General features: G+C 42.1%; 2 protein-coding genes and 1 long non-coding RNA gene across 3 annotated transcripts; 1 reads left to right on the forward strand and 2 right to left on the reverse strand.

Moving 5' to 3' along the window:
* Nucleotides 1–206: 206 nt before the first annotated feature.
* Nucleotides 207–7,837, reverse strand: edem2 (ER degradation enhancer, mannosidase alpha-like 2). The gene is made up of 11 exons (XM_068732131.1): nt 7,615–7,837; nt 4,827–4,937; nt 4,378–4,417; nt 4,136–4,241; nt 3,859–3,984; nt 3,322–3,533; nt 2,907–3,048; nt 2,373–2,497; nt 2,141–2,285; nt 1,851–1,972; nt 207–1,177 (listed from the first exon to the last, which is right to left on the reverse strand). Exons 1-11 carry the CDS (start codon nt 7,704–7,706, stop codon nt 713–715), a joined length of 1,686 nt encoding a protein of 561 aa, XP_068588232.1. The 5' UTR covers nt 7,707–7,837; the 3' UTR covers nt 207–712.
* A 707-nt stretch (nt 7,838–8,544) lies between these two features.
* Nucleotides 8,545–18,883, forward strand: ccdc135 (coiled-coil domain containing 135). The gene is made up of 18 exons (XM_068732129.1): nt 8,545–8,629; nt 9,380–9,501; nt 9,875–10,043; nt 10,294–10,419; nt 10,592–10,786; nt 10,882–11,040; nt 11,778–11,996; nt 12,074–12,208; nt 12,430–12,505; nt 12,671–12,799; nt 13,356–13,484; nt 13,670–13,887; nt 14,299–14,514; nt 14,601–14,711; nt 14,842–14,952; nt 15,681–15,875; nt 17,845–17,984; nt 18,115–18,883. Exons 2-18 carry the CDS (start codon nt 9,380–9,382, stop codon nt 18,200–18,202), a joined length of 2,538 nt encoding a protein of 845 aa, XP_068588230.1. The 5' UTR covers nt 8,545–8,629; the 3' UTR covers nt 18,203–18,883.
* Nucleotides 18,884–20,780: 1,897 nt separating this feature from the next.
* On the reverse strand, nt 20,781–22,971 carry LOC137888702 (uncharacterized). Its single transcript, XR_011105179.1, has 3 exons — nt 22,834–22,971; nt 21,832–21,935; nt 20,781–21,532 (listed from the first exon to the last, which is right to left on the reverse strand). It is a non-coding gene; the product is annotated as an uncharacterized lncRNA (long non-coding RNA).
* Nucleotides 22,972–27,963: the final 4,992 nt, after the last annotated feature.

The raw sequence follows: 27,963 nt of genomic DNA on the forward strand, positions 1-27,963 counted from the left end.
GTGAGGACGCTTCATCTCTCTGATGACTCTCTGGACTCTGGAGCTGTGTGGTTATAAGTGAGCCTGAGATGGAAACCAAACATGATCCTAACTTCTCGTATGACTGATCGCTGACTGTGTGAAACATGGAGAGCGTCTGTTTCCTGTCTGCCACTGATGAAACTGATTTATATTTACTGCTAATAGTTCATTTATTCACCATTCAGGCAGAAACATGAATGAATATAAAGTGATATCCTACATATATACTATATAATAAAGTCTCTCAGTCCCTCTAAAACCATGAGGAGGTCTCTGCAGGAGTGAGTTTAGCGCCTCCTGCTGGCAGCTTTGAACAACTACAGACGTGTTGAGGACCTGCTTTCAACTGAACCTCGTGATCTTCATCAGTGTCATCATACTTTTATTATTATTTACTGTATTTATTTCCTCTTAATAATTATGACTCTATAATAAAACTGTGACACATGAATGAATAGTTATATCTTATATCTGACAATATGACAAATCACAAAACAAGATTTGTAATAAATAAAAATATATATTTCAACCTTCGGTTTAAATTAGAGCAACAAGAGCCGGCGCAGCGACTTTGACTTCGTCACAGAAACAAACAAAAGAAATCTGCTTGATGGAAGCTGCTGAATGTGTTTATGAGTTATTGATTCATAAACATCCGAGTCTCTCTTTGTCTTCCAGAGTCACGATGAGTTCAGGTGTCGTCGGTGAAAACCTGTCCCAGGACGGACAGCCGGGCGCTGAACGGCTGAACGGGACAGGACAGCGAGGGGTTCGTCTTCCTCTCGCCCGGCTTCAGAGCGATGCTCTCCGATTGGCCGGGAGGCGGGTCTTCCGTCCGTCCGGGCTTCGATTGGCCGCCGGGCTCCGACAGGCCGAGCAGGACGTCCCGGAGCTCCTGGCGGTCCTGAGCGTGGCGTCCGCAGCAGTAGAGCGCCGCCGGGTCCAGAGGGTGAGCCTCCGTGTTAAAGATGAACCCCCCCGCCCCCAAAACGCACCGCCCGCCATCGCCGCCTTCCTCCCACGACCCGGCCCCCTCCGCCCCCCCGCCGTGCAGGAAGTGGGCGGGGTCAAAGAGCAGGTAGAGGTACTTGATGGTCTCAGCCAGGAAGAAGGACTCCATCCGGTTGTCCAGCTGGTGATCTCGCAGGTCTTTCACCTGCAACCACAACAGAACATGTGTTAATATTTGGTTTGTTTTGTCGTGAGTGGATGTATATTAACAACAGGACATGTGAGGACACGAGGAGGACACGCAAGGTCACGAGGACATGTGAGGACACAAGGAAGACAAGTGAGGACACAAGGAGGACAAGTGAGGACACAAGTAGGACACGTGAGGACACAAGGAAGACAAGTGAGGACACAAGGAAGACAAGTGAGGACACAAGGAGGACAAGTGAGGACACAAGGAGGACATGTGAGGACACAAGGAAGACATGTGAGGACACGCAAGGCCACGAGGACATGTGAGGACACAAGGAAGACAAGTGAGGACACAAGGAGGACATGTGAGGACACAAGGAGGACAAGTGAGGACACAAGGAAGACAAGTGAGGACACGCAAGGTCACGAGGACATGTGAGGACACAAGGAAGACAAGTGAGGACACAAGGAGGACACGTGAGGACACAAGGAGGACAAGTGAGGACACAAGGAGGACAAGTGAGGTCACAAGGAAGACAAGTGAGGACACAAGGAGGACACGCAAGGTCACGAGGACATGTGAGGACACAAGGAGGACACACGAGGACACGTGAGGACACGTGGTTGGTTAGAGGTAGGTTCATGTATTCATGGCTAACGTCAGACTAATGTCTCTCTGGTCTCACGCTGGCGTATCCGCAGGGCGTCTTGGTGATCTTCTCGATGGACTCCAGAGCGTCGAGGCCCAGCTGGAGGTAGGTGTGGTCACCTGTCGCTCTGAACAGGTACATGGCGCTCTCGATCAACTCTGGAACAAACGCACACACAGGAACACTCACCGAAGGCTTAAAGGCTTCCTGACTTTCAAAATAAAAGCCTGCAGGTTTTTAAATCCTTTACGTGAAGCTTTTGAACCAACTTTATTTAACTTGTGACATTACGTCTATGTGTGCGTATATTTGGTTGTCGGACTGACCCGGTCTCAGCGGGTACCCCTCTCTCTTGTCCACAGTGTAACCCTGAGGGATGCTGTAAAACTCCGGCAGACCTCCAAACTGTCTCCATACCGAGTAATAGTTCTGGAAAGTTCTCACGGCGCTGTCCAGGTTCCCCAGCAGAGACTGAGACACACAGCGAAGGAAACATGGATATTCATACCTCGAGTCAGGACTCTGTGTGTTTGTGTGTTCGGTGTTCTGGTCTGTTACCTGCAGGCCGGGCCAGAAGGCCTCCAGAGACTGGAAGACGGGCATGGAGACGGTTCCTTTGTGCATCTGGACCCACAGGTACCAGTCGTCGAACCGGGTGTAGTTCTGAATGGCTCGGTCGTACTCTGAGAACAACAAACTGGTGTCAATGTAGGTCGCGTGGTGCGTCGCTCTTGTTGTGGTTGTTGTTGTGGTTGTTGTGGTGGTTGTTGCAGTGGTTGTGGTTGTGATTGTTGTGGTTGTGGTTGTGATTGTTGTGGTTGTTGTTGTTGTGGTTGTTGTGGTTGTTGTCATTGTTGTGGTGGTGGTTGTTGTTGTGGTTGTTGTCATTGTTGTGGTGGTTGTTGTAGTTGTTGTGGTGGTGGTTGCGGTGGTTGTAATGGTTGTTGTTGTTGTTGTGGTTGTTGTCATTGTTGTGGTGGTTGTGGTTGTTGCAGTGGTTGTTGTAGTTGTTGTGGTGGTTGTTGTTGTGGTGGTGGTGGTTGCGGTGGTTGTAATGGTTGTTGTTGTTGTTGTCGTTGTCGTCGTCGTTACCTGTGAACATGTCGAGCAGCTCCTCGTCCTGCAGCAGGATGGCTCCCTTCACCAGATACTCAAAGTAGGAGTCGACTCCGGCTCCGATGCCGGCGTCCTGAGCCACCCACTTCTGAGACAGGATGTCGATGTGGTTCCCCACCTGGACAGACAGACAGGTAGACAGAGAGACAGACAGGTGTCCAAACAGTCCTCTTGTCCTTTACCTTTCTCCACTAGAGAGAAGTGTAAATCATCAGTTTTGTATTGTATTGGTATATGTAATTGTAACCTTTACATGTTTCTTGGCACCGTTATAATGTGTAGAGTTTAAACTAAAAAGCGTTATTTACACGTAAGATGTAGCTACTGTGCTTATCTTAGGATGTTTCCATGGTTACTGAACCCAAAGCAGACGGACAGGTGGACTAGTTACCAGCCCGATGTCAGATCTGGTCCTCCACAGGGCTCTCAGGGCTTGGCGGGCCACGTTCTCGAAGGTCTCGTCTCCCGTCAGCCGGCTCAGCGTGGCGAACTCCAGGATGAAGGTCCCCACGCCGGCGGTGCAGGTGACGGAGGTCTCTGTGGGGCTGACTCCCTTCAGCAGGTTCACGGTGCCGTACGGCATCCCAGTGGGGGTCTGGAACGCTGGAACCATTTTAACGTTACAGCACAGGGTCCGTTATTCTGACTTGGTTCTTCATAGTGCTGCAACAAACAGTTACTTCCATGATTTATTTTGTTTCGTTTAATTTAATTGTATTTAATTGTATAAACATAAAAATGTGGAAAGATAACCGTTTATATTTACTTCTGTCTGAGTCCAAAACCCAAAGATATTGTATTTATGAATTTCCTTGATCAGTAACTTTAATGATTCTATTATCTGTGTGTTAATCCTAGTCGCTGTCCGTGGTGCTGAAGCATGTCTGTCTGTCTGTCTGTCTGTCTGTCTGTCTGTGTGTTTTATTACCAGGCAACAGTTTCCTGGCTGCGTCCTCGGCCATCCTCAGCAGAGGTCCTGAACACGGCCAACCGGGCTCCAGATCCATCTTAGCTCTACCTGACAACAGGTGAGCAGACAGCAGACCACCCACCACTACAGACACACACACACACACACACACACACACACACACACACACACACACACACACACACACACACACACACACACACACACACACACACACAGTTAGACTCCTGCACATAAAGACTGCAGTACCTTCCGGTGCGTTCGTCGTCTTTACCTCTGATGTTGGTTTCGAACACCGAGGCGTTGACGTCGATGTCGAAGTCCACGGTGTCCTGGAGGAGAGACGCCACGCGATGGAACTCTGTGTGGTTCCCCAAAACCTTCAGAGGAACATTTATGAAAGGACACCTGAACGCAGCGCTGCTCTTGAACATACTTTAACTCCAGCGTTAATAATCAGACGTGATTTAAAGACGTTTACGATCAAATAATTCATAAGTCTGTGTCAGACCTCACCAGCAGAGTGTCGAGAGCATCAATCAGAGTGAGCGAGAAACTGTTGAGCAAAGATGGAAAAAATACAACTTCATGAGTTAATTCTGTGTATTAAAACACTAATAAAGAAATATTTGTGATTATTCATTCGGCTGTAAGTGTTTGGATTTCTGAGAGAAAAGGCGGCAAACTTTTCAAATTATAAAAACTCTAAATAAGTTTTCTTGTCACACAAGAATCTAATAAAAGTCAAAGATTCATAATAATAATAATAAACGTTATTCATAGAGTGCGTCTCCCTCCAGAGATGTCTCTTATATTGAAGCACTAACATTAACTACAAGTTAAATTAAATAAATAGACCTGTGACGTTCTTACATCAACACACTGCAGTGTTTTTTAAATGTACTTCTTCAGCTTTATCAGGTTTTTGGGTATTGTCGTACAAAAACCCGATGATGTCGCCTCACCTGCCCCAGGTGTCCTGTCCGTCACAGGTGAGTGGGCGGAGCTCGTCGTAGGGGAAAGCGTTGTCAAGGTAGCTGTTGTAGGCGTGGTAGAACATGGATTTGATGCGCTGTCTGAAGAATGAAGCAGGTTAACGTCTCAGAGAGAGTTCAAGTTACAACAGAGCAAACCTGCAGTCGGGTTTAATCAACCTCAATTCAGACTTATTCAGATTTATTCAGACTTATTTAGATTTATTCAGATTTATTTAGACTTATTTAGATTTATTCCGATTTATTTAGACTTATTTAGATTTATTTAGACTTATTCCGATTTATTTAGATTCATCTGGATTTATTTAGATTTATTTAGACTTATTTAGATTTATTTAGATTCATCTAGATTTATTTAGACTTATCTAGATTTATTTAGACTTATCTAGATTTATTTAGACTTATCTAGATTTATTTAGACTTATCTAGATTTATTGAGACTTATTCAGATTTATTTAGACTTATTTAGATTTATTTAGACTTATTCGGATTTATTTTGACTTATCTAGATTTATTCAGATTTATTCAGATTTATCTAGATTTATTCAGATTTATTTAGATTCATCTGGATTTGTTTTTCATGTTTCCTTTGTGTTCTGGGGTCACTTGCATTAACTTAGATGAAGACTAACTGGTCTTGGCCTTAGACAGGGGTTTGACTGTCAGGTTAGACTAGTATCAGGACTAGACTAACATTAAGACTGAGTTATTTCAACTGTTCACTTATAATTTAGCTAATTCTTCTGTTTATCCATTTATTTTAGCTAATTGATAGCTAACAGATTTTAACAGTTTACCTTTTTACGTTTAGCTAAAATTGTTAAAATGCAACAAAAACATTAATGCAGCAGTAATATTAATCCAGAATCACCAGATATAATAGTAACACTCTGACAGGAATAATGTGCACAGTCAATACTAAATACTTAAAGACAGGTTTTAGTGGATTCTACTTGTATACTTTTACTTAAAGACAGGTTTTAGAGGATTCTACTTGTATACTTTTACTTAAAGACAGGTTTTAGAGGATTCTACTTGTATACTTTTACTTAAAGACAGGTTTTAGAGGATTCTACTTGTATACTTTTACTTAAAGACAGGTTTTAGTGGATTCTACTTGTATACTTTTACTTAAAGACAGGTTTTAGTGGATTCTACTTGTATACTTTTACTTAAAGACAGGTTTTAGAGGATTCTACTTGTATACTTTTACTTAAAGACAGGTTTTAGAGGATTCTACTTGTATACTTTTACTTAAAGACAGGTTTTAGTGGATTCTACTTGTATACTTTTACTTAAAGACAGGTTTTAGAGGATTCTACTTGTATACTTTTACTTAAAGACAGGTTTTAGAGGATTCTACTTGTATACTTTTACTTAAAGACAGGTTTTAGTGGATTCTACTTGTATACTTTTACTTAAAGACAGGTTTTAGAGGATTCTACTTGTATACTTTTACTTAAAGACAGGTTTTAGTGGATTCTACTTGTATACTTTTACTTAAAGACAGGTTTTAGAGGATTCTACTTGTATACTTTTACTTAAAGACAGGTTTTAGAGGATTCTACTTGTATACTTTTACTTAAAGACAGGTTTTAGTGGATTCTACTTGTATACTTTTACTTAAAGACAGGTTTTAGAGGATTCTACTTGTATACTTTTACTTAAAGACAGGTTTTAGTGGATTCTACTTGTATACTTTTACTTAAAGACAGGTTTTAGAGGATTCTACTTGTATACTTTTACTTAAAGACAGGTTTTAGTGGATTCTACTTGTATACTTTTACTTAAAGACAGGTTTTAGTGGATTCTACTTGTATACTTTTACTTAAAGACAGGTTTTAGTGGATTCTACTTGTATACTTGTACTTAAAGACAGGTTTTAGTGGATTCTACTTGTATACTTGTACTTAAAGACAGGTTTTAGAGGATTCTACTTGTATACTTTTACTTAAAGACAGGTTTTAGTGGATTCTACTTGTATACTTGTACTTAAAGACAGGTTTTAGAGGATTCTACTTGTATACTTTTACTTAAAGACAGGTTTTAGAGGATTCTACTTGTATACTTTTACTTAAAGACAGGTTTTAGAGGATTCTACTTGTATACTTTTACTTAAAGACAGGTTTTAGAGGATTCTACTTGTATACTTTTACTTAAAGACAGGTTTTAGTGGATTCTACTTGTATACTTTTACTTAAAGACAGGTTTTAGTGGATTCTACTTGTATACTTTTACTTAAAGACAGGTTTTAGTGGATTCTACTTGTATACTTGTACTTAAAGACAGGTTTTAGTGGATTCTACTTGTATACTTGTACTTAAAGACAGGTTTTAGAGGATTCTACTTGTATACTTTTACTTAAAGACAGGTTTTAGTGGATTCTACTTGTATACTTGTACTTAAAGACAGGTTTTAGAGGATTCTACTTGTATACTTTTACTTAAAGACAGGTTTTAGAGGATTCTACTTGTATACTTTTACTTAAAGACAGGTTTTAGAGGATTCTACTTGTATACTTGTACTTAAAGACAGGTTTTAGAGGATTCTACTTGTATACTTGTACTTAAAGACAGGTTTTAGAGGATTCTACTTGTATACTTGTACTTAAAGACAGGTTTTAGAGGATTCTACTTGTATACTTGTACTTAAAGACAGGTTTTAGAGGATTCTACTTGCATACTTGAGGTTTGTAATGCAGTATTTGCACAGTGTGGTATTAGTACCTGTACTGCAGTAAAGGATCTGAGTACAGTACCTGACAGCAGACATCTCCTCCTCACTGAACTGACGAGCCGTCGCATCGCTCAGCACCCAAACACACAGCGTCACAAACACGGGAGCGCGCATGGAGAGACACGAGGACACCCGGGAGCGAGCCGCGCGTGAACGCAGATCCAGAAAATGAAATAAAACCTAAAAAGAAGTGAATGAAACAGCAGCAGCACAGGTGGGTTTTCTTCTGCTGTTGTGTTGCGCTAGCTGCCCGGAAGTGAACAATGTGCGCATGCGTCGTCCGGTGAGCTGACGAGTAACGTAAACTGAGCAGCGTTCAAGAACACAGCGGGGTATTTTGTTGTTGTTGTTGCAAAGTTAACGAATGTAAACATAATCTTAAAAATCAACCGAACAAACGCAAATAACCGTGAGAGGATATTATATAACCGACAACAGAAGAGAAACATTATCTATAAACTATTTGTAAATATCGACACGCTTTTTTTCCCGCTTGTTTGACACTTTGTTTAGTAGTTTGTGCTGCGTTCAACAACAAACCGTTAAGAAACGTTCAACAACAAACCGTTAAGAAGCGTTCAACAACAAACCGTTAAGAAACGTTCAACAACAAACCGTTAAGAAACGTTCAACAACAAACCGGAAACGTTCATCAAGTTCCAAGTTATTTGATTAATATCCAACAAAGTAATGTTATTATTAAAGCTAATAACGAAATCACGTAACGTTAGTAATGAGTTTTAATAATTTCTTCAATCATTTCACAAATTGTTGCTTAATTTATACATATATTTTACAAAATGTATTCTTGTGATTATTTAATTCATACTTTTTATTTATTTTTTGTAATTAATGACCATATTGGTCTTTTCCGTCTTTAAATAAATAATAAAAAAAGGCTCTGGATGCACGTGAAGGCTGCGTACGTCATCACGTCTGCTTGTTACCGTGGCGACGGAGTAGTACACAACGCTCCTGACGTTAAACACAAAAGATCCTCCTGATAAAACTAATACAAGTACTTTCTGAAGGACCCGGTGAGTACAGCTTCGAGTAGTATATTTTAATATACATTTTAATATATATTTTAATATACATTTGATTTTTAATGGTGGATGAAGTCTAAAAAATAAAAGTCTATAATTCAATATGTTTACGTACTAAAGTTAAGAAGTATAATCACCTAAACATGTACTAAAAGTATCCAAAGTAAAGTACTCACCATGCAGAATGTCTCCATTCACAGTTTACATGATCATAATATTAATATGAATGTGTTTTATATATGTAAGAGCTTTGTAATGTTTGTCAACGCGGAACCAGTTGGAGATACTTTGTATACACATTGGTCCTAGTATTAAATACCCAGTGAGTACTTTATTTATACCCCATATGTAGTAAAGTATTACACTGCAGTACTATGTAGGATCAAATATAAAGTGTTACTGATAAAACCACTTCACCTGCTCTCTGGACCAGAGATATCTACTCCAAATATAAATGCTTTGTGCTCTGAATTATTCACATATTTATACTTACTATATATATATATATATATATATATATATATATATATATATACATATATACTATATTGTGGCTTCTCTTGAGTTCTACAGGACAGATGTGATTCATTATGAGCTGTATATCTATATATATCTATGTCTATAGATATATATAGATATAGATATGTTATGTTATGTTGTTATATATAACAGCTAGTCGGGTTCATTGTTCCGTGTGTTTGTATGAACTTCACATTTCTTCTTTATAAACTTCTATCAAAGATGGAGTCTGTACCGGAGTCAGACGGCGAGGAGCAGGAAGTCAGACGTGGAGAGACTTTGCAGGAGGAAGAGGAGGAGGACGAAGAGGAACCTCAACATGTTTCAGCTCCTGAAGAGCTTCTGTGAGTCTTCTTATAAATGAACACACTGAAGGAGGCCAGCAGGCTCAAACTATGCTGATAATAAAGTGGCAGGCCAGCTTCTATCCACCTACCTACCTACCTATATCCATCCATCCCTCCATCCTTCCATCCATCCATCCATCCTTCCATCCATCCATCCATCCTTCCATCCATCCATCCATCCATCCTTCCATCCATCCATCCTTCCATCCATCCATCCTTCCATCCCTCCATCCTTCCATCCTTCCATCCTTCCATCCATCCCTCCATCCCTCCATCCATCCATCCATCCTTCCATCCATCCCTCCATCCTTCCATCCATCCATCCATCCATCCTTCCATCCTCTGTCTTTACCTGTCGTCCTTCCTACAGCCTGAAGCTGAACACTACAGACCAGTTGTGTCCTGAGTCCTACAGGATGAACTCCCCCGATGAGAGGCGACTGTTGGACATCGCCGACAACTTCCATCGTCAGTATTCACTTTTGTATCCCGACCGCAAACCTCTGCTGCTCTGCCCGACCAACGAATGTGGCGTCAAGGTAATGCCAACGGTGCAACTCTACCGCTCGTGTTTCTGAATCGTCTTCCTTTGTCTTTTCTTCTGATCTCTTTGCAGAAGAGAAACGTACAGAAGCTCTGAGAAACAAGTTAGAAAAACTGTTCTTTTGATCCATTTTTCTAAGTCTGATCTTAAGGCTTCCATCTTTAAGACAGTCCTTATGTACCGCATCTAATTTACCGTGTGTGTGTGTGTGTGTGTGTGTGTGTGTGTGTGTTTCTAATATTCAGAAGTTTGTGTCCACGACTCTTCGGCCCACGGCGACAGAACACCCTGAACTCTTCACCTGGCCGGGCTGTGCCTCCTTTGTGGCTGACTTCCTGTCTCTGGAGCCGTTGGAGCCGCCGGTGAACCTGGTGAGAAACATTAAACACTAATACAGACGTAAAGAAACCACTCAGTTCATCAACGTCCTCCTTAGTTTGTTTGGACAAACAAGACTTGTGTGTGTGTGTGTGTGTGTGTGTGTGTGTGTGTGTGTGTGTGTGTGTGTGTGTGTGTGTGTGTGTGTGTGTGTTGCTGTCCCAGCCCAGCTTCCTGTTGTCCTCCAGCTTGGTGCTGCAGAGTCGGAGAGCCACGTGTCTCGACTTCGCCTCTCTGCTCTGCAGCCTGCTGCTCGGCGTCAACTACGACGCCTACTGCGTCAGCGGCTACGCCGTCAGAGAGATGTGTCTGCTGGACCGCAGCCGGCTGCGCTGCCCCCTGCTGGACACCCAGGCCAAGGTAGGCGCCTGCATTACGCCGTGGCTGCCGTACACGCAGTGCATGTGTACAATGTGTTCGCTTTGGGTTTGTGCTTGGTGTGTTTGTACGTGCAGAGTGAGATCCACGAGCAGGAGCCTCAGGAGAATAAATACTCAGTGAAACCTCCGAAGGAGCCGAAGAGTCAATTTTTGATTCATCAAGAGGAGAAGAAGAAGAAGCAGCAGCAGGAGGAGGAGGAGGCCACGTTGCTTCAGAAGCAAAAACTACAGGAGGTAACATGATCTATATACCCTAATATAATATAATATATATATATATATTATTATTATTATTATATCATCAATATAAGTGTATATATAGCTGAGGGTCGGAACGTAGACCCACCGGGAACTTGTCTGACTTATTGCTGAGAATGTGGACACAGCTCCTACTGCAGTCGTACAGAGACCGGATGGCCCGTTGTAACGGGTCCGGCACCCCATACTCCCACAGCACCCCCCACAAGAACCCCCGAGGGACCCGGTCGAAAGCCTTCTCCAAGTCCACAAAGCTCATGTAGACTGGTTGGGCAAACTCCCAGGACCCCTTCAGTAGTCTTGTGAGGGTAAAGAGCTGGTCTCCTCTTGAATCCGAGGTAGGCGTTCCCCGGGAGGCTGAGTAGTGTGATACCCCGATAGTTGGAGCACATTCTCCGGTCCCCCTTTTTGAAAATGTGAACCACAACTGTAGAAATGGAACAATCAAGAACTGCAATATGTAGAAACCAAAGATACAAGTATGAACCTGAAAGTAAGGGTGATATTTGAAGTTTAAAAGAGCAAGAACCGCAGCGAGAACAGCTGTGAGGTGGTTCACAGATGGGGAAGGTCTAATGAGTTGAATGAGTTGCTTCAGTGCTGCTGTCCCTCTGTTCCCATCCAGAGCCTCAGAGATGACGTGGACCCTCCCCATTAATCATCACAACACAGCTGAAGGTTTGTAATGAAACTCGTCTTTCCTTCTCCAACAGGAGAGCGAGCAGCGACCCGCCGACCCCCTGCGTGGTCTGCGGGTGCACTGTTGGGTCCTGGTGCTGTCGGGGAGCCGGAGCGTCCCGGAGAACTTCTTCATCGACCCGCTGACCGGGAACCGCTACGCCACCGACGACGAGCGCTTCCTGGGAGTGGAGAGCGCCTGGAACAACTTCAACTACTATGTCAACATGCAGGACTGCAGGAACGGCTGCGCTGTGAGTCCACGACCACAGAGTACATGTCTACACACACTGTATATGTGTATACATGTACTCTGTACGTGTGTGTGTAGGACATGGTCTACGACCTGGAGGATCTGAAGACGTGGGAGCCGGTCCTGTACGGAGGAACCAGCAAAAAACAGCTGATGCTTGATGTCTTGAAGAAAAAAAAGACAATGAGCAAAGTCATCAACGCTCAGGAGGAGGTGTGTGTGTGTGTGTGTGTGTGTGTGTGTGTGTGTGTGTGTGTGTGTGTGTGTGTGTGTGTGTGTGTGTGTGTGTGTTAGATAACGCCTCATTTGCATATTTACACATAACATTTGAGAAAAGTGAATCATCTTAATGTCAGTAATGAACTGGTGACGTTTCATGTTGATATCTGTGAGTTCATTTTTAGTGAAAACATGATTTCATTTGTTGGGAGGAGGAGGAGGAGGAGGAGAAGCCCCGTGTTTTTGAGATGCCACGATCCTGGGTCAGTTACATCAACATCTCAAGAGAAGGTACAGAACCTCTGCCTGATCATCTACAGCTGGTGTTTACATGTGGTTACGTCTGTAAAGACGGAGAACAGAACACCTCAACACCTGAATGAGTATTAGTCACATAGAAAGACACTAATGCCTTCTTTGAAACCCAAACACACGTCCTCTCTTTCCCTTCTTCAGACCTGGAGAGCCGCTGGCCGGGCCGACAGAAGGTGACCCACTACAGGAGAGCAAAGCTGGAGCAGTTTGCTCCGTACCTGAAGTCAGACGGCCTGGTTCAGAGACTGACCGCATACCAAGACCTGGACTGTGAGTGTGTAGCCAAGAAGCAGACACTAAAGGACAAAATGTCCTGTTGAAACCAGGAGACAAACTCCGGTTCTTTAAAGAGAAGTCAGAGCTTCATGTGTTAAAGCTGCATTCTCTCTAGTGTCCACCAGGGGGCGACTCCTCTGGTTGTATAGAAGTCTAGTCTAAAATGACTCTACTTCTCTCTTGATTTATTCCCTCAGTAAACATTGTAAACATGAGTTTACAACAACATCAATGTTGTTGATCATTGACATATCCAAAAAAAACAATAACAAAGAAATCCTTCTAGCAGTTAGTCTACAGAGAATGTAAACAAACTGTCATTGACATGAAAATGTAGTAGCTATGATCAAGAACTTAGTGAAAGTGTAAAATAATATTAATATATAGTATCTCTATGGGGACATTTTTGTCCTCCAAGGTAACAAGTGGGAGGTAAAAAAGAAAGAAAAAAAAGATAATCTAGAAATACATACTTTGTTTTAAAACTTAAAGTGTGTGTGTGTGTGTGTGTGTGTGTGTGTGTGTGTGTGTGTGTGTGTGTGCGTTGAAGGCACTGACGAGGTCTCGGTGAAGGAGTGGTATCAACACAGAGACGACAACCTGGAGGAGACGGAGGTCAACAAGCTGGACAGCGTGACCACAGAGCGCTTCACACGTGGACGACCTTTTCACCTTTTATGTAAGAAATAACCATAACCTAATATGTTCTAAATCTGTTCAACTGATTCAGAAACAGAAAGGACAGAGGTCGTTTGTCTTCGGTCCTCATTCAGCGTTCATTCGTCTTTATGCTCCTCATGTCAGCTACTTCCACACGAGATGAAGAAACATCTGCTGTTTCTCTTTTTTAATCCTCTTCCTCAGTCCACAGGTTCTGGTCCCGGGGCGATGATGAGCGTGAGATGCTCTTCAGCAGCGGTCACCGTGACGATCTGGTGCGGAGGCTGGTGTCACCGGGAGAAATGACGGAGACCTTCGAGGGCCGGAGCGACTTCCTCTTCTACCGGCACGTCGTCGCCCAACGGACGGTCCGGTTCTCAGGACCGTACCCGGTCGAACAGCTGAATGTCCGACAGCTGGAGGTAAAAGATATATATAGATATATATAGATCTATATCTATAGATCTAGATCTAGATCTATAGATCTAGATCTAGATCTAGATCTATATAGAAACACAGTGATTCACTGTCGTTTTTTATCAAACAAACAGGAGGAAATGTTCATTTGCTGGGGACTATTTTCAGTGGCGGATGAACTTTTGGGGATTTGTTAAATAGAAGAGACAGATCAGTGAGAGGAGGTTTTGTTGCCCCACCAGCATGCGGGATGAGATCTAAAGTGGACTACCAGGCTCACAAGGATTCCTCTGTAGTCCAACTCAAGGTCCTCCTCCATTTTGGATTCAAGTGTTAAACTGTCGCATCGCAATTGTGTGTGTGTGTGTGTGTGTGTGTGTGTGTGTGTGTGTGTGTGTGTGTGTGTGTGCTAACAGAAAGTGGTGGAGCGTTTCCACAGGAACAGATCCAAACCGGCCAACGCAGACGTGGCCGAGCGAGTGTTCCTATTGGCTGAAAGACGAATCGAGGTGACCTATCATCTGGACGATCACAGAACCATCGGCTCAAAGAGGAGCTTCATCAAACCGGAGGAGGCAACAGAAACAAAGAAGGCCGAGGACTTCAGAGCTCAACTGGTGTCCGGCTACCAGGTACAGACGACAAAACACACGATACACACTAGGTTTCACTGCCTTTTCAAAGTAAAAGTTGCTGAGGTGTGTGTGTGTGTGTTCAGGTGGATCCATCTGAGGAGCCTCTTCACACCCTGACCCTGAATAAGATGCTGGTGGACCTGATGAAGGATGAGGAGGAGGTGATTCTCCAAATCAAAACATCTTGGATTGAGGTAAGCGGAGGAACACATCCCATAATATTCATAGATTCCGGATGGATTCAGCCACCCTTTAAAGCATTTCCCCCGGTCATCACCTACCAGTACACTACTGTCACGTTGAGGACCTCTCATGTGTGAGCAGGTGAGCGACTTCCTGGCCTCCAGAGCGGAGGAGAAACGAGACGTCCGGCTTCCCTTCTCACCGTGGACGACCACCGGAGCTGCTAAGGCCCGCAGCCACAGACAGGAAATGGTGAGACACACACACACACACACACACACACACACACACACACACACACCGGATTCCTAATTTGGTTTTGTGAAGAGGTGTTTCCCTACCTACCTCTTTACCCGACCTTACTTCACTTTACTCCAAGGAGTCAAGGATCATTTATCGTCATTATCCTGTAGTGCATTTCTTGAATTTGCAGCACAAGGAATGTAAACAGCAGCAACAAAAACAGTTCTCTGGTCAGATAAAATGGCCGACATCTTCACGATAATAATACAACATGAGCAAAAAAACATTGTCCATCAACTTTGACTGTGTTTGAGCACCGAGCATCGTGATGTGAACACAGAGTCCGCCTCCTCTGGTCCCCAAGCTCCCTTTTCAGATGCTGATCAATGTATTCCGTCATATTAGTGATAAAGAAATAAAGACAAAAATGTAGCGAAATTCATGGGAGATTCACATGCACCGCCTTCTCTTTTTTTTAGTTTAGTTTATTTATTTTGCACAATTTAAACAATAAAATAACAATAAACAAACACAACAGAGATAAATAATATCAGCCAACTGGGCTTATTTGAAGCCTCCACCTATAAAATATTAAATCTTTTACAACATTACAGAGAACATAACATGAATATGCATAAGATATGACTGTAAAATATTATTGTTGTTGTTGTGGCTTATCATCTATCCTACCTACCAACCTACTTCATCCTACTTCTTTCCTTCCTCTGCCGCTGTAGGAGCGCCAGGCGGAGGAGGACCAGAGCTGGCTGCAGGAGAGGAAGAAGGACATCCTGGCTCCGCTCCTCATCCGGCTGGACAACGCAGAGACTCTGAGCGCCAAAGACGCCAAACAGCTTTACCACGACTGTTTGGCAGAGTGCAAACAGAGGCTGGTGGAGAAGGCCAACCTCATTCAGAAACACTATGACAAGGTACAGCACCAGTTTACTCATGATACAACATGACCACAAAGAGACACAAGATGACCGCAAAGAGACACAAGATGACCGCAAAGAGACACAAGATGACCTCAAAGAGACACAAGATGACCGCAAAGAGACACAAGATGACTGCAAAGAGACACAAGATGACCGCAAAGAGATACAACATGACCTCAAAGAGACACAAGATGACCGCAAAGAGACACAAGATGACCACAAAGAGATACAACATGACCACAAAGAGACACAAGATGACCACAAAGAGATACAACATGACCACAAAGAGACACAAGATGACCACAAAGAGATACAACATGACCTCAAAGAGATACAAGATGAACGCAAAGAGACACAAGATGACCGCAAAGAGACACAAGATGACCGCAAAGAGACACAAGATGACCGCAAAGAGACACAAGATGACCGCAAAGAGACACAAGATGACCGCAAAGAGACACAAGATGACCACAAAGAGACACAAGATGACCACAAAGAGATACAAGATGAACGCAAAGAGACACAAGATGACCGCAAAGAGACACAAGATGACCGCAAAGAGACACAAGATGACCACAAAGAGATACAACATGACCACAAAGAGACACAAGATGACCACAAAGAGATACAACATGACCTCAAAGAGACACAAGATGACCGCAAAGAGACACAAGATGACCGCAAAGAGACACAAGATGACCACAAAGAGACACAAGATGACCACAAAGAGATACAAGATGACCGCAAAAAGACACTAAATAACCACAAAGAGACACAAGATGACCACAAAGAGACACAAGATGACCGCAAAAAGACACTAAATAACCACAAAGAGACACAAGATGACCACAAAGAGACACTAAATAACCACAAAGAGACACAAGATGACCACAAAGAGACACAAGATGACCACAAAGAGATACAACATGACCTCAAAGAGACACAAGATGACCGCAAAGAGACACAAGATGACCGCAAAGAGACACTAAATAACCACAAAGAGACACTAAATAACCACAAAGAGACACAAGATGACCACAAAGAGACACTAAATAACCACAAAGAGACACAAGATGACCACAAAGAGACACTAAATAACCGCAAAGAGACACTAAATAACCACAAAGAGACACAAGATGACCACAAAGAGACACAAGATGACCACAAAGAGATACAACATGACCTCAAAGAGACACAAGATGACCGCAAAGAGACACAAGATGACCGCAAAGAGACACTAAATAACCACAAAGAGACACTAAATAACCACAAAGAGACACAAAATAACCACAAAGAGACACAAGATGACCACAAAGAGACACAAGATGACCACAAAGAGACACAAGATGACCACAAAGAGACACTAAATAACCACAAAGAGACACAAGATGACCACAAAGAGACACTAAATAACCACAAAGAGACACTAAATAACCACAAAGAGACACAAGATGACCGCAAAGAGACACAAGATGACCGCAAAGAGACACAAGATGACCGCAAAGAGACACAAGATGACCACAAAGAGACACTAAATAACCACAAAGAGACACAAGATGACCACAAAGAGACACAAGATGACCACAAAGAGACACTAAATAACCACAAAGAGACACAAGATGACCACAAAGAGACACAAGATGACCGCAAAGAGACACAAGATGACCACAAAGAGACACTAAATAACCACAAAGAGACACAAGATGACCACAAAGAGACACAAGATGACCGCAAAGAGACACTAAATAACTACAAAGACACACTAAATAACTAGAAAAAGAGACACATAATGACCACAAAGACACACAAATGGAAATTCTGTTAATGGACATTTCTCTAAGGAGCTATGCTATGTATAGTGTAGTAAATCATGCATTCATAGGGACAAATCCAATGCAGGACATTGGCACCTTTAAAGATGTACTTTTGTTTTATTTCATGTTCACGTAACATCTGTGTTTAGGAGACACAAGAGCTGCAGAGGAAACAGCAGTGGTACCAGGAGAAGCAGCTAACCATCGCGCCGCAGGACAAGGACGAGTACCAGAACTACTGCTCTGAGAAAACACTACGAATACGTGTCGCCAAGAAACGCCTCAGCATGTACTTGCACACACACACACACACACACACACACACACACACACATGAACTGACAGCGTTCAGGCCCAACAGCTAACGGTGTGTGTGTGTGTGTTTGTGTGTGTTGATTACTTATGTGTGTTTGTTTCAGGCACATGGAAGCAGCTCCTCTGGAGTACCAGAATCTGGACCTGAAGCTGAAAAACGACCCTCGACTGGCTCCTCACCTGCTCAAATGAGCCACACACCTGCCTTCTTTTTAAATACTATATGGATTGTGTATGAACTCTATACATGTACATACTTTGCTAAAGAGCAGGATTTATAAATCCTTCTTAGCACATGAGCGTTTTGTTTTTCTGTTTCTGCCTCTTTATTATACAGTCTGTGTGAGATGATTGTTGAAACAAAAATGACTCATCTCAAGCTGCACAGTGCTCCTAATACATGTTGACAAATCACCTTCACCGAAAAGAGACTCTAAATGAACACAAAGAGACACAAAAAGACAAAAGAGACACAAACCAAGTGTAAAGAGATGCAATGAAACTGCAAAGATGCACAATATTACAACATTAAGTTAAACAGCCAGGTATGTGAACCAGTTTAGTTGCCTAAACCTAACTAAGTAGATTAGTTGTCTCAACCTAAGTAGTTTAGTTGCCTAAACCTAGCTAACTAGTTTAGTTGTCTAAACCTAACTAAGTAGTTGTGTTGTCTAAACCTAACTAAGTAGTTTAGTTGTCTAAACCTAAGTAGTTTAGTGGCCTAAACCTAACTAAGTAGTTTTGTTGTCTAAACCTAACTGAGTAGTGTTGTTGTCTCAACCCAACTGAGTAATTTAGTTGTCTCAACCTAACTAAGTAGTTTTGTTGTCTCAACCTAACTAAGTAGTTTAGTTGTCTAAACCTAACTAAGTATTTTTGTTGTCTCAACCTAACTAAGTAGTTTAGTTGTCTAAACCTAACTAAGTATTTTTGTTGTCTCAACCTAACTAAGTAGTTTAGTTGTCTAAACCTAACTAAATAGTTTAGTTGTCTCAACCCAACTAAGTAGTTTTGTTGCCTCAACCTAACTAAGTAGTTTAGTTGTCTCAACCTAACTAAGTGGTTTAGTTGTCTCAACCTAACTAAGTAGTTTTGTTGTCTCAACCTAACTAAGCAGTTTAGTTGTCTCAACCCAACTAAGTAGTTTTGTTGCCTCAACCTAACTAAGCAGTTTAGTTGTCTCAACCTAACTAAGTAGTTTAGTTGTCTCAACCCAACTAAGTAGTTTTGTTGCCTCAACCTAACTAAGCAGTTTAGTTGTCTCAACCTAACTAAGTAGTTTTGTTGTCTCAACCTAACTAAGCAGTTTAGTTGTCTCAACCTAACTAAGTAGTTTTGTTGCCTCAACCGAACTAAGTGGTTTTGGGGGTCAAACTAAATCTCTGTGAAAACCACAACGTTGTAGTTCTTAGTGTCACATTGAGAAGTCCTCTTCTTGAGTTCATCCAGTTCATTATCTATCAGAACCAGCTGCACTGGTACAAATAGAAAGGGTACTTTAGCTCTGTACCCAGACATATCTGGATGTTATCAACATAAAATCTAACTTGTATTCAGTTTGCATTAGTTATAACATAACTGAAGATCATCTTCATCGTGTTCTGATAAGAGTTTTGTAGCTACGAGGAAATATCAATGTACTAAAGAAAACCTGTGTGCAGCAGAAGTGTGTTTGTCTTTGTTTGCTCTCAGTTTATTTCAATGTGTGTTGTTGAAATGGCTCATTGAACATACAGTAAGTCATTTGACTTTATGCAAATTGGTCAGAGGAAAATTCAAAGACACAGGAGTGAAACTAGTAAAATACAGAAATCTAAATATTTATTTGAATATGTTTCTGTATTTATAGTTGCCCCATCACTCACTCACACACACAAACACACACACACACCAAACCAAGATACAAGTACAAGTACACGTGAACCCTGATCTCTGCTCTACGTAGACCTGCTTTTACTCTAGAAATGAACTTGTGCGTTCTTGTTGCCGATGAACAAAACAATGACGAGCAGAGACCAGAGAAATGTTGCTCAGTTCATTTTAGTTAAGGTGGAAAGTCAGTTCAGTAGTAAAGACTTCACTCAGTGTGCTGCTTGAACATAGAATCATGTTTTCAGTGGAATCAAAACAGGAAGCAGCATTGAAGCTGTTCTTGAGGCTTGTTTTTGACCCGACACTTTATGTCTGTTACAGTCATCGGACTCTATTTTGACCTGAAGTACATGAAGAACTGTGGTGGAACAGTAAGCTGATTCTAATGTTTTATTGAAGCAAGAGAAGCATGATCACAATGAAAACACACAACATTACAAACAAAAAGTCCTACATTTTAGAACTACAGAAAGAAGTTCTTCATTCTCAAGAGAAGCACTGGTCATGATGCAGAATGAACTCTGATAGAGAGCTATAAGCTCATAAACACAATGTTATTGGATCATTATTACTGACTAACATGTAAGTAGCATTTTAACGCTGTAGCAGGTTGAGGTTTAACAAAACAATGCCTCATATTTAATAAGCTCATCACACATTTTATATGACTTATCTTAATGTGCAAAGAAACTACACTCTTAGAAATAAACGTGATGACTAGAACCCTGTTGGGTTCTTGGGCTCCTCCCCATAGGAGAACCTTTCCTAAGAGATCCAGGTTGAACCCGTAGGAACCCTGTAGGGTTCTTGGGCTCGTTTCCAGGTGGAACCTTTCCTAAGGGTTCCACCTGGAACCCTTTCAGAGGGTTCTAGCTAGAACGAAGCATAAAGAGTTTTACCCAGAACCATATGTGAAAGTTTCAACCCAAAGGTTCCACAGAGAACCCTCATATGGTGTAACGGTTTTAGTCAAAATCTTCTCTGGAGGTTCTATGCAGAACATTTCCACCTTCTAAGGGTGCTAACAAGATCCCACCTACGTATTTCTACCAGGAACCCTTTCGTATCCCAAGGGTTCCATCTAGAACTCACTACGGGTTCCTCAAGAGGTTTATAAAGAACCGGGGCTGACGTGGTGCAGCACAACCCACATTTCTGGCTTCTTTTAACACCTGTACTTTCAAAGATCCTTGAAGAAGGAAAAGGTTCTTCAGAAGCAAATGGTTCTGGGTAGAACCTCAGCCCTTCAGGAAGAACCTGTTTGGAACCTTTATTTCTAAGAGTGTAGAAACTATAGCTGACAGATCAATGTAGAGGAGAAAAAGTCTAAAGTAGCATGAAATGTGAATACGTTACTTCACAGCAAAGCGTCAGTACTTAGGTACTTTGGTACTTTCTACCATTGATTGAGAGGAGGAAGAGGAGGAGGAGGAGGAGAAGGAGGAGGATGAGGAGGAGGAGGAGGAGGAGGATAAAGGAAGCCTCTGACCAGAGTGGATTCAAACAACATTAAAGCTCATCTTTTTTTGCACACGTCTCCTTCTTCTTTGTCTTCTTCTCTTCCTTGTGGAAGACTTTTCCATCCGACTGCTTCTTCCAGCTCAGTTTGATGTCGTCATTCAGCCCCTGGTCCTTCAGCCTCTGTTTGAGCTGAGATACAAACACATTGACTTCCCTGAATGTCGCTGACAGAGAAGTCTTCACTAAACGCTGTTGTTCATTTACATCCTGCATCCTTTCTCACACTGTCCTCATGTGGAAGCTCTGGTTCAGAGGAACTCTGGTTCCCAAAGAACAGCTTTGTTGTCTGCATGTCTTTTGGACACAAGTCTACCTTCAATAGTGACGTCTACACGTTTGCGCTGCACAGAGCACATTCACATTGTTCTTAGTAGTCCACTAAATCACACGTATCACCTGGTTGTTCTGTTAATGTTAGAAAGATGTACCTTCTTCAAGAGGTCCTCCATCACCACAGGGTCATTCAGATCCAGAGACGAGCTGCTTTTCTGCAACCTCACTTTCATCACTTGCTTTGAAACAGGCACAACATCTAAAACACCAACAAACTTCATCAGTCACAACATCTAAAACACCAACAAACTTCATCAGTCACAACATCTAAAACACCAACAAACTTCATCAGTCACAACATCTAAAACACCAACAAAAGTCATCAGTCACAACATCTAAAACACCAACAAACGTCATCAGTCACAACATCTAAAACACCAACAAACTTCATCAGTCACAACATCTAAAACACCAACAAACTTCATCAGTCACAACATCTAAAACACCAACAAAAGTCATCAGTCACAACATCTAAAACACCAACAAACTTCATCAGTCACAACATCTAAAACACCAACAAACGTCATCAGTCACAACATCTAAAACACCAACAAACTTCATCAGTCACAACATCTAAAACACCAACAAAAGTCATCAGTCACAACATCTAAAACACCAACAAACTTCATCAGTCACAACATCTAAAACACCAACAAACGTCATCAGTCACAACATCTAAAACACCAACAAACTTCATCAGTCACAACATCTAAAACACCAACAAACTTCATCAGTCACAACATCTAAAACACCAACAAACATCATCAGGCACAACATTTCTGGTTGATAATAATCTGCATCCTTGAATTTGTAACACTTTGAATGATAAAAGAGAAAGTCTGGTCATTTTCCATCAGAATATGGCTGGTGCAAGAAAACCTTAGCTTAGCTTAGCATGGTCTTAGCATTAGCATTCCTTCATCAATGAAGCGATCACTCTCCATCATCTGCAGTTGATCTGCATATTCAATGTGTTTGTTATCTAGAACTTGATATTTATGGATTTTATTTTGCTCTACTTTTGATGTTTTTCTGTATTTTTTGCAAATTTAGTAAACCTAAATCCACGTTTAAAGACTGAGTGAATGATAGCTTACCAATGTAGCAAATGAACGCCTTCGTGACGTTACAGTTCAGGTTCTCCCATTGTCCATTGGCACTAAAATCTGCTGCCGCACAAGCCTCAGAGAGACCGTTAGGATTAGTTTTCCAGTTTCTAAATGAGGAGTCACTTCCGTCAGACCACTTCCATCCATCTCTGAAAAGGCCGATCCAGACAAAAAGTCTTGAGTTCATCAGATTCCGGACCTTCTGGTTCTCTTCCATGTTTCTCACTCTGGCCAGGTCTGTGTGGTGTTCTCTGCAGTAGTTCTGGGCCTCAGTCCACGTCATCAAGTTGTTAATGAAGACAAATGTCTCATTCGGTCCTGAAAATAGACCAGAGTGAAGTGCTGTGAAGAGACACCATAACAGACAACATGGATGCATACCAGTTTTATTGTTGCTTTGTGAATCTCAGCATGAAGGTGAAGTCAACACAGAGCTGTGTGAACATGAACATTCAGGTGTCCATTGAGTCCCACATTCATGAAGACACATCAGAGCTATTTTCCCTCCAACAGACATTTTACAAACCGGCTTAATGAGCTGCTCCCTCAGTGACATGAAGGCAGGACTCACATGAATCTGCTTTAAATGACATTCATGAAGCCCAAGACTAGTTCAAGTTACCATGAGCAGCTTTTAACTATGAAACAGTGTAGTCCTGGTCCTCTATCAGACCTCCATCAGTACAGAGACCTTCAGAGAGAAGATGCTCTGTTTCTACAGAGTTATTCTTAATGATGTCATCGGGGCCACCAGCAGAGACCAGTCCACCGTGGACAGACCCAGATCTTCTAGCAGAGACCGGTCCACCGTGGACAGACCCAGATCCTCTAGCAGAGACCGGTCCACTGTCGACAGACCCAGATCCTCTAGCAGAGACCGGTCCACCGTGGACAGACCCAGATCCTCTAGCAGAGACCGGTCCACTGTGGACAGACCCAGGCCGTATTGCTGGGAGGTAAGGGAGGCACGGGGGAACCAGAACCAGGACTGAGTGGGACCGACTGTCAGACTCTGCTTCAGTACATTAAGAGGTTTTCTAAAGGGAGTCTGGTGCTCTGAAACACCACCACTTATGTCCACAGGGACCAACAAAATCAACACAAAATGAAAGTTCTTCGTAGGAGCTTTAATATTCTCACCTCTGACATTGATGCAGACTGGATTGTAGGTAGTCTCACAAGGGTAGTCGTACCATTCCCCATATGTATTCATACCTATACAGGTGTCGTCACCGAATCTGTTGTTCGGTTCTCCAGACTCCCATCGTCTGAACTCCATCTCTCCGGATTTGTAGAGACTTGTGTTTGACAGTGACCACCTCCAGCTGTCCACGTCACTCTTCAGTCCTATCCAGGCTCGCTGAAAGCAATATTTCATTGTGATATAAAGAAATAGACTTTTAGATATTTTTACTGAACAATTACAGTCTTGATACTGTCGATCAGTCAGAAACGTTTCAAGAACAGGTTCACAATCTTTTCAAGTCCGTCTTAAAACGATATTCAGGAGCTAATATGAACATTGAAACAGGTTTTACTTTCTGTAATCACTCCAGCTAACGATGCTAACAGCTAACGGTTCTAACAGCTAACGGTGCTAGAAGCTAACGGTGCTAGAAGCTAACGGTGCTAGAAGCTAACAGTGCTAACATTTCAAACAGTGACAACATTACTGCTCTACATTTTTACATGGATGATATTTGTTTGATGAGATATTAATGCTGTAAATATGAAGTAGAGGTTATCAGTATGTTGCATTAAATCATGTTTTGTTTGTAAAATCTTAATCTGTAAATCTGTCACATAAATGTCCCTCTGAAATGTATTAATAAATAGCATTGGATTTAAATACTCAAGTAAAGTACAAGTACATGCTTCAGTACAGCTCATCTGCATACTTGTCACCACTGTGTGAATGTAGAACTGTCAGACCTCCTGTCACTGATATCATATTACTCACAGAGTCGACCATTAGGCTTAAATCCACCGCTGTGTTCAGGGTGTTCACGTCCTCCATGTCCCGCATGGAGGCCAGGTCTCTGTATTTGTCTCTGCAGTGACGCTGTGCTTCAGTCATGGTCTTCAGGTCATAAACAACATGGTAGAGACGTTCAGCAGGTGATGAGACGGCACACAGCCCTGGATTGACAAGCAGCATATTGATATCATTTAATATTAATAGCTTAACTTATTATATAATATATATGTTTATTTGGTTATGACAGTAAACAACTTACATAACACACTAATAAATAAATAACTCTCTCCTCTCCTATAACTTAATAACTTTACTCACTAATGCAAATTATCATTTTACATTACAGTAAAAACAGATGAAGGAAGAAGAATGTCACAGGGACAAATTATTAAACAATATTATAATATTAAAGATGGAAATAATAACAACATATGAAAGTCTTGCCTGACACAACGACGATGCTCAGAAGAAGTTTGTCCATCCTCGTCTCTTCTCTGGTCCTCTCTGTCAGTCGGTGGCTGTAGATGTGCAGCTCATGCAAACTTATTGAACGATTATTTGCCTATCAAGTAGGGTTAACATCCCAGAAGAGCTGCCCCAAAGTTAAGGAATAAAGAACAGACTAAGAAGATCAGGCCAAAGAACACAGAGCATATATGACACAAATAAAATGTCTAATCTAATAGTCGATATATGCAATTAAGTATTGTGTATCGATATGAATTCAATTCAATTCAATTTATTTTGTATAGCCCAAAATCTCCAATCACAAACTTTGCCTCAGAGGGCTTTACAATCTGTACACAAACGACATCGTCTGTTCCAGGACCCTCACATCAGAACAGGAAGAACTATCCAAAGAAAACCTTCAACGGGGAGAAAACAGGAAGAAACCTGAGGGAGAGCAACAGAGGAGGATCCTCTATCAGGATGGACAGAAGTGTGATAGATGTCATGTGTACAGAATGAACAACATAACAGAGTTACAACACATCCAATACTTCATATAATATGACAGAACCACAGCAGAAGGCAAGACCATGGTCCACGTATAACCACTATCCACAGAACCCTGTGAGGAGAGAAAGAACAAAGACTAGAAGTAAAGTCAGTAATGAGCGCTAATGAGACATGAATTCATACAGAAAGAAAGAGAGAGAATAGAGAGGAGCTCAGTGTATCCTAGGAAGTCACCCGTCAGTCTAGGCCTTTAGCAGCTTATCTAGGGGCTGGTCCAAGGCAAACCTGATCCAGCCCCAACTATAAACCTGAGCCAGCCTTAACTATAAACCTGAGCCAGCATTAACTATAAACCTGAGCCAGCCCCAACAATAAACCTGAGCCAGCCCCAACAATAAACCTGAGCCAGCCCCAACAATAAACCTGAGCCAGCCCCAACAATGAACCTGAGCCAGCCCCAACTATAAACCTGAGCCAGCCCCAACAATAAACCTGAGCCAGCCCCAACTATAAACCTGAGCCAGCCCCAACAATGAACCTGAGCCAGCCCCAACAATAAACCTGAGCCAGCCCCAACAATAAACCTGAGCCAGCCCCAACAATAAACCTGAGCCAGCCCCAACTATAAACCTGAGCCAGCCCCAACTATAAACCTGAGACAGCCCCAACTATAAACCTGAGCCAGCCTTAACTATAAACCTGAGCCAGCCCTAACTATAAACCTGAGCCAGCCCTAACTATAAACCTGAGCCAGCCCTAACTATAAACCTGAGCCAGCCCTAACTATAAACCTGATCCAGCCTTAACTATAAACCTGAGCCAGCCCCAACTATAAACCTGAGCCAGCCCTAACTATAAACCTGAGCCAGCCCTAACTATAAACCTGGGCCAGCCCTAAATATAAGTGTTATCACTAATTAAAGTCTTAAGCCTACGTTTAAAAGTGGTGAGTGTGATCCAACGAGACAAGAACAGAGACAAGTCCTTTGTCTGATGCTATTAGAAGGTCATTAGTTATTTTTACCAGAGCTGTCTCTGTGCTGTGATGCTTTCTAAATCCTGACTGAAAATCCTCAAATAAACTATGTAGAAAGTCACACAACTGATTAGCGACTGCTTTCTCAAGGACCTTAGAGAGGAAGGGAAGGTTAGAGAGGTCTATAGTCAGCCAACACCTCTGGATCAAGAGTGGGCTTCTGAAGAAGAGGTTTAATTACAGCTACTTTGAAGGACTGTGGTACATGTCCTGTTAGTAAAGACAGGTTGATCATATCTAGTAAAGACGTGCTAACTAACGGTGACACTTCTTTAAGCAGCCTAGTCAGTGTAGGGTCTAAGAGACAGGTGGAAGGTTTAGACGTGGACATTGTTGAAGTCAGTTTGTCATGGTGGATGGGAGTAAAGCAGTCTAAATATATAGCAGGGTTGACAGCTGTTTCTAAGGTTACTCTATTTGAGGATCGATCCGTACTGGTTGAGGACAGCAGATTATTATTGTTCTCTCTAATAGTTGTAATCTGATCATTAAAGAAGTTCATGCAGTCATTACTACTGAGGTCTATAGGAATACTCTCTGTCAGCCTGGCTCTAGTGCTGAAGAGAAACCTGGGCTTGTTTTTATTTTTCTCTATCAATGATGAGTAATAGTCTGCTCTGGCATTACAGAGGGCCTTCTTATATGTCTTAAGACTGTCTCGCCAGACTAACCGAGATTCATCAAAATTGGTGGAACGCCATGTTCTTTGGTGATGTTTGCTTTAATTTGTGTGTTTGAGGTTTATTCCATGGAGCGAACCTCCTTTGTTTTACTATCTTCTTTTTTAGAGGAGCAATAGAGTCTAGTGTCATCCTCAGTGAGCTTGTAGCACTATCGACAAGATGATCAACCTGTGACGGACTGAAGTCATCACAGGAGTCCTCTGTTCTATTGAAGCATGGTATTGAGTTAACTACAGACGGAATCACTTCTTTAAATTGAGCTACGGCATCATCAGATAAACGTCTGGTGTAGAAACTACACTCCGTTAGTAGGAATTCAAAATGTATCTATTTATTTTATTTTTATTTGTTTATTTATTTTGCAGGGACAGTGTACACCAATCAACAGTGAAACTCTAACTGAGCCAGAGAGGCTAGTTTGCATCTGCTGTCCAGATGTTCGAAGGCTGCCTAAAAATTAC

This window comes from Cebidichthys violaceus, unplaced genomic scaffold (assembly GCF_023349555.1).
Source record: "Cebidichthys violaceus isolate CVI_PGR_0920_01 unplaced genomic scaffold, fCebVio1.0.p SCAF_57, whole genome shotgun sequence".
NCBI lineage: Eukaryota > Metazoa > Chordata > Actinopteri > Perciformes > Stichaeidae > Cebidichthys > Cebidichthys violaceus.

Coding starts and splice junctions, on each gene's coding strand:
- ccdc135 (XM_068732129.1), top strand. CDS start 9,380: ATGGAGTCTGTACCGGAGTCAGACGGCGAGGAGCAGGAAGTCAGACGT. Junction 9,502..9,874: donor TCAGCTCCTGAAGAGCTTCT/GTGAGTCTTCTT, acceptor TCCTTCCTACAG/CCTGAAGCTGAACACTACAG. Junction 14,515..14,600: donor AACTGGTGTCCGGCTACCAG/GTACAGACGACA, acceptor GTGTGTGTTCAG/GTGGATCCATCTGAGGAGCC.
- edem2 (XM_068732131.1), bottom strand. CDS start 7,706: ATGCGCGCTCCCGTGTTTGTGACGCTGTGTGTTTGGGTGCTGAGCGAT. Junction 3,985..4,135: donor GTTCGAAACCAACATCAGAG/GTAAAGACGACG, acceptor GTGTGTCTGTAG/TGGTGGGTGGTCTGCTGTCT. Junction 2,498..2,906: donor GCTGCTCGACATGTTCACAG/GTAACGACGACG, acceptor TGTTGTTCTCAG/AGTACGACCGAGCCATTCAG.